The sequence below is a fragment of the Octopus bimaculoides genome, chromosome 26, assembly GCF_001194135.2.
Source record: "Octopus bimaculoides isolate UCB-OBI-ISO-001 chromosome 26, ASM119413v2, whole genome shotgun sequence".
Classification (NCBI taxonomy): Eukaryota; Metazoa; Mollusca; class Cephalopoda; order Octopoda; family Octopodidae; genus Octopus; species Octopus bimaculoides.
In genome coordinates, this window is record NC_069006.1 from 11,222,367 (window position 1) to 11,228,945 (window position 6,579).

The 6,579-nt window shown below is 37.8% G+C and overlaps 1 protein-coding gene across 1 annotated transcript in view; it reads right to left on the reverse strand.

The window, feature by feature from the left end:
* LOC106874851 (uncharacterized) overlaps positions 1-6,579 on the reverse strand; it is a 28,481-nt gene that overhangs the window by 5,356 nt on the left and 16,546 nt on the right. The window contains exons 3-4 of the mRNA XM_014922740.2: positions 4,470-4,517; positions 2,227-2,357 (exon numbers count right to left, since the gene is read on the reverse strand). Coding sequence (XP_014778226.1) covers positions 2,227-2,357; positions 4,470-4,517 — 179 coding nt within the window. The remainder of the gene's footprint in view (positions 1-2,226; positions 2,358-4,469; positions 4,518-6,579) is intronic.

Sequence of the window (6,579 nt, forward strand, 5' to 3'; positions counted from 1 at the left end):
GATGATACACACATATATATGCACATATATAAAAACATATATACATATATACACATATACATATACACATATACATATATACAGACACATATATATATACACATATATATATATATATACATATATATACAGACACACACACATATATATAATATATACATAATATATACATACATATATATACATATATAGACACACACACACATATATACATACATACATATATACATACAAATATACATACACATATACATACATATATACACACACACATACATATATACACACAGACATACATACATATATACATACACACACACTCAAACATATATATATAATTGCGTTAACCACTCGGCCAAATATTTATAGAGAGAGAGATAGATAAAAATAGAAAGTCCTTGGTAGAGTACTATGTATTTGAAAGCATGAATAGAAATGGCTCGTCTTGATAATTTTTCCACTTTAATATTTATAAATATTTATAAATCAGTTAATTTTTTAAGAGAAAAAAATTATCAGAAAAGTCATTTCTATTCATTTTTTCAAATATACTAACATACATCTTGTGAATATATACATACATTCATCCATATACATAATATACAGGTATACATGCAGACACACACTCATATACATTGTACATATGTATGAAAGTATGTATGTAAACACAATGTGTGTGCGTGTGTGCATGAGGTGTTGTGGTCGTAATCAGGAAATCATGGCTCCAATTCGTAGACCAGGTGGCACATTGTGTTCTGGAGCAAAACACCCCATCTCACAATGCTCTTGCAATCACTTCGACACCTGATGCACGGCACACCGTGCACCTGTTCAGACGACGTTGATGTGATGGAGGGAGTGAGCCAATATGTGGCACGAAAATTTGATCACTATAAACAAATCATTCGTGCAAGTCATTTGTCAAAAGCTGAACGTTCATAATTTGTCTTCAATGGAAAAGTCCATCATATGCACACATACAAACGCACACAGATATATCTATACATATACTGTATTTGATGGCACATAAGGAATGCATTATTTCCTCCAAAAATGTCTCAAAATAATCACCCCCAGATCCTATCTGCTAAGTTAGGGGTCTGCATTACATGCTTTAATGCACTAAAATTTTTTTCTCCTGACTATGTACAGCTGGAATTGGAGTGCATCTAGTACGTCCATCCATATTTTATACCCTCAATTACAATATATTACACACTAGCTGATCACATGCCATCAATAACGACAGCTAACTGAAGTATTTTATATATAAATAAGGTCCATAATAATCACACATACAAATATTCACATACTTCCCTTGTACACACACACACACATACACACATATGCTCACACAGAGTTGAAACGCTGATTTTTTTTCTCAGCTCTTCCTTCCTTATTCATCTATCACCCCTTCCTTTCTCTCATTGCTATTACTTTCTCTCACTCCCACTCAGTCAGGGCTATTACTCTCACTACTTTTCCTTCACTGAATTACTATTTTCTTTCCTCCGCATCCAACGGGATTCTGGACAAATATATATATATATATATATTTGCCCTAACTCTTTGAAATGCCAGTGTTAGAATGGTGGTAGCAGATGAAGGAAATGTTCTCTATGTGGCCTGTGTGTTTTCTGTACTCTGTTTATCAATTTGTCTACGTTTTGTTTGCAACGTCCTGTACCCAGATATGCATCTATATATACAGGTAGATGTAGGTATGTACATACATGTATGTATATATGCATATATTCTTTTATTATATATATTGGACTGACTCCTGTGCAGGTGGCACGTAAAATACACCATTTGAGCGTGGCTGTTGCCAGTACTGCCGGACTGGCTCCTGTGCAGGTGATACGTAAAATACACCATTTGATCGTGGTTGTTGCCAGTACTGCCGGACTGGCCCTCATGCTGGTGGCACATAAAAAGCATCCACTACACTCTCAGAGTGGTTGGCGTTAGGAAGGGCATCCAGCTGTAGAAACTCTGCCAAATCAGATTGGAGCCTGGTGTAGCCATCTGGTCCACCAGTCCCCAGTCAAATCGTCCAACCCAGACGTCAAACGACGATGATGATGATGATGATGATATATATATATATATATATACAAATATATAAAAACACTATGCTTATTATTATATAAGGAGATGAATTTGTGTGTGTGTGTGTGTGTGTGTGAGTGAGAGGAAGAGTAGAAGATAAAAGCTGTGACTTACTTATGGAAGTCATCAATACAATGAATTTGGTTGGTAGCATCGACTGTAAAAGGCACACCATCAAGACTTTTACCACAGACCACACATGTGAAACAGGAAGGATGGTAGGGTTTGCCCGTAGCTCTCAACAACTGGTAGCAGTGCCATAGTGATCATATTGGTGGGTTGAGTGGTGGTGGGAGAGAGAGAGGAATGAAGGAAGGAGGGAAGTAATTGGCAGAGAGAAGGAGGGAGGGAGAGTGGTGGCAGGAGATAGGAAAAGAATTGGAGATAAAAAAAAGTGGAAAGAGAAAGCAAGAGAGGGGAGGGGAGGGGAGAAATTATAGGAGAAATGGGTGGAGGAAGAGTTTATAAGAGAGGGGTGGAGGAGGGGTTAAATGAGAGGAGAAGGAGAAAGAGTTAGAGAGAGAGATGGAAGAGGAGTTAAAGGAGAAAGAGAGAGAGAGAAGAGAATGGAGGAAAAGAATCAGAGGGAAAAGAGAAGTAGAGGGAGGAAGGGTTGGAGTAAGAGTGTGTTTGGGAGGAGGAGGAGGAAAGAGAAAAAAGAAAAAGAAAAATTAATTAAAAATACAACAAAGTTCAATAAAAAAAATTTATTCAATGAAAAACTTAATCCAGGATTGAACTACACTACCCATCCTGCCACCTGCATGCTCAAATATCAAAACAAATCTAACATTACCACACACACCTCCCTCTCCTTTATAACTACCATTCCTTTGTCTCTTTCCATCATCTTCTACTCCTCCCCACCAAATACACACAGAACTACCCACATACCCCAATCAACCGTTCCCTTGGTCAAAATTGATAAGCAACCCTCCGTTATACATCCACTGCTTCTAATGTTAATGCCATATCGCCTGAAGAAATGTACACATGAACCATGATCCACCTGATGTCCATGGATACTAAGGACTGTACAATAGTCATACCAGGAATACAGACTATGATCATAAGAAACATGTGATTTGTGGAAATGCGCGTAGCAATGCATAGAAATATTTATAAATAATCCACGGATTATTATTATTACTATATTTATCCTACATTATCAGCACAGCTTGATGCAACCCCAAAAATTGCTACTGCCAGTTGCTATCATCAGGCTGTACCCAGCATTATTATACAGGACCTTTTAAATGCATATTGAAAAACTATTCTCATAAACAAACTTAGATATATATATATATATATATATATATATACTTTATTTAAAAGCAGCAGAAATATAACAAAAAAACCGTTACTCTCAGAGATGTACTTGCATACCAAGTAACTTGATCTGAGATCAGGTACTGAAACAAAAACAATTGCAGTGTGGAAGATGTTTATAAGCCAATTAAAAACACACAAAAGCCGTTAGATTCACTTCAACATTTAAATCTAATTTGCGTCAAAATATTTTCGTTGTTTTGAAACCGTGACCTGTTCACTGGTTAGGGTGACCTGTTCACTGTTCACTTCATTTCACGTTGCTCTGCGATCATTTCATCATCTGACATGTGGAACATGGTGCACCTGTACAGGTAATGTCAATTTGATGGAGGGAGTGAGCTTATGTCTACACAAACATTTGATCACTATAAACAAATCATCTGTGTGGTTGTTCGGTAAGAAATAGTTGAACTCTGATACATCGTCTAACGATGGGAGAGTCCATCATATGTATATATTGGAATCTTATATGTATACCATTCTGCCTAAACAATGGATTTACAAATACAATATCCCTACATTTACTCTCTATTTCCTATCTTATCTAAACTAACTATTGCTTAACCATCCTCTCACACCGTCTCCGTTAAAGGGATATAATAAATATCCTGGAAACAGCTGTAAGACCTTCTATTTATAAATGTTCTATATTATACACAGCCTTGGTTTTTTTATCTCATTACGAAAAGTAAATCCTTATATATACATACATATATATATATATATATATATAATTAATAATAAAAGGGTAAAATTAATTGATTAAATTAATTAATCAATCAATTAGCTATATATAGACTATATATATATATATACTACAAAATGTACATGTAGGACAGACACGACAACCCTAATACTTCATCAGTTATCGACCCAAAAATACTAATACCTAGTTTCATGCTTTTAATGTTAAGACTAGGAACTTTGTATATCGGCGGCACCTGCAAGATGTGCAGAGACAACCTGCCTGACTTGTCTCTACATCACAATATCAGCACAACAATGAGACCAATAACTCTACTTACCCGATCAATAACAGGTTTTGAACAAACTGAACATTTTTCAAGGGTGTTCTGTAGAGAGAGAAAGAGAGAGAGAACATATTAAGGACATTATTACTGAGAGGTAAACCAGAAGTAGTAACAACAACAATAATAATAACAGGGAACTTAAGTCAATAAGAGGACTTCTAAATGGTCATACAACCAGCTGAAAATAGTAGCCAAATCCCCTCTCAAATCACACTTTGCCATATTACAGAATACATACATTAGATAAAATTAGTCCCAGACACCCATAAAATATTCATGACTGAATGTCTTTGGTCATAAGTTAATTCAAACAGGGTTACATAGTTGCATTATGCACATCTTGTGGATACAGTTAGATGTCTGATGTCTTCTACTGTATGAGTTAGAACTGCACATAGGTTACCATCATCCAGTCAGTTTCCAGTGCAGTGGTTAATCAACAACTGTACTTAGCAGTGTTACTGGTTATGATACACAGAACATATGTAGTGGAAAATTAAGATTTATCTTAATTCTTCTGATGTGTGTGGGGGTGGGGGGAGATCTGATCACTGAGTATCTGGACTGCTGCTATAGTAGCAAAGCTAAAGGATGGAGAATGAAGCCACTTGGCACAGATTGACCTTGAGCTTTGCTGTGCATATGCACTAAATTTTAATGTTTTAGCTCATTTCCACTGTTTACAGAAGTGCTTGGAAGGAAGGTGTGTAGTGTGTGATCATTGCATTGACCATGACAGAGAAAGTTGAGCAAAAAATTTGCATCAAATTTTGCCAAAAGGCTTGGTCATACCTGCTCATGGGCCTACACAAAGTTTTCAAAAAGATTTCATCATTCTCAACACAATCAAGGAGATCTTGTGCCACTGAAACCCAAGTGTCCTTTTGGTCAGCTGAAAGCAGTTTTGGCACAAGCTTGGCAGACGTGCGTTTCATACCCAAATCTTCTGGAGTAATGTTGAACTGAATTGAACCGTAACTAATCTGCACATCCTCTGATAACTCATGGATGGTGATTCGATGATTTCCCCTCACAGCTGCATGCACTTCTGTGATGTTTTTCTCAGTTCTGCTGGTTACAGGACTCCCAGAATGTTCGTCAATATCAACATTTTTTTAGCCATCTTGGAAACGTCTGAACCACTCGTACACTTGTATGCAACTCATACACTCCTCTCCATACACTTTCTGCAACTTCACGTAGGCCCCTGAGCAGGTATCACGATGACAACTTTCTCTGTCATGGTCAATGTGATGATCCCATGCCACACACCTTCCTTCCAAGCAAGAGTGAGCTAGTATGTTAAAAACTTAGTGCACATGCACAGCAGAGTTCAAGGTCAATTTGTGCCAAGCAGCTTCATTCTGCGTGCTTTAGCCTCATTACTATGGCAACAGTCCAGATACTTATTGATCAGACCTCATACACACACACACACACACACACAAACTATGTATACTGTACAATCACATGGTACCTTTTTACAGGTAGGTGGACTGTACTTTTATGTGATATTTACATACAGCTAAGTAGATTATATCTCCTTGTGGTACCTATCTGCAGTCTAATAGGCTATATTTCATCATCATCATCATCATCGTCGTTTAACGTCCGCCTTCCATGCTAGCATGGGTTGGACGATTTGACTGAGGACTGGTGAAACCGGATGGCACAACATGATATATATACAGCCATTTGAGCGTGATCATTATCAGTGTTGCCTTACTGGCACTTATGCCGCCGGCACGTGATAAAGCATTCGAGCGAAGTCATTGCCAGTGCCGCTGGACTGGCTCCTGTGCAGGTGGCATGTAAAAAACACCATTTGAGTGTGGCCGTTGCCAGTACCACCTGACTAGCCCTTGTGTCAGTGGCATGTAAAAGCACCCACTACACTCTCTGAGTGGTTGACGTTAGGAAGGGCATCCAGTTGTAGAAACTCCGCCAGATCAGATTGGAGCCTGGTGCAGCCATCTGGTTCGCCAGTCCTCAGTCAAATTTTCCAACCCATGCTAGCATGGAAAGTAGATGTTAAACGATGATGATAACAGATTGTACCAGGACAGTTGATTGGTACCATGTTTGGGTACAGTCCAAATGACTA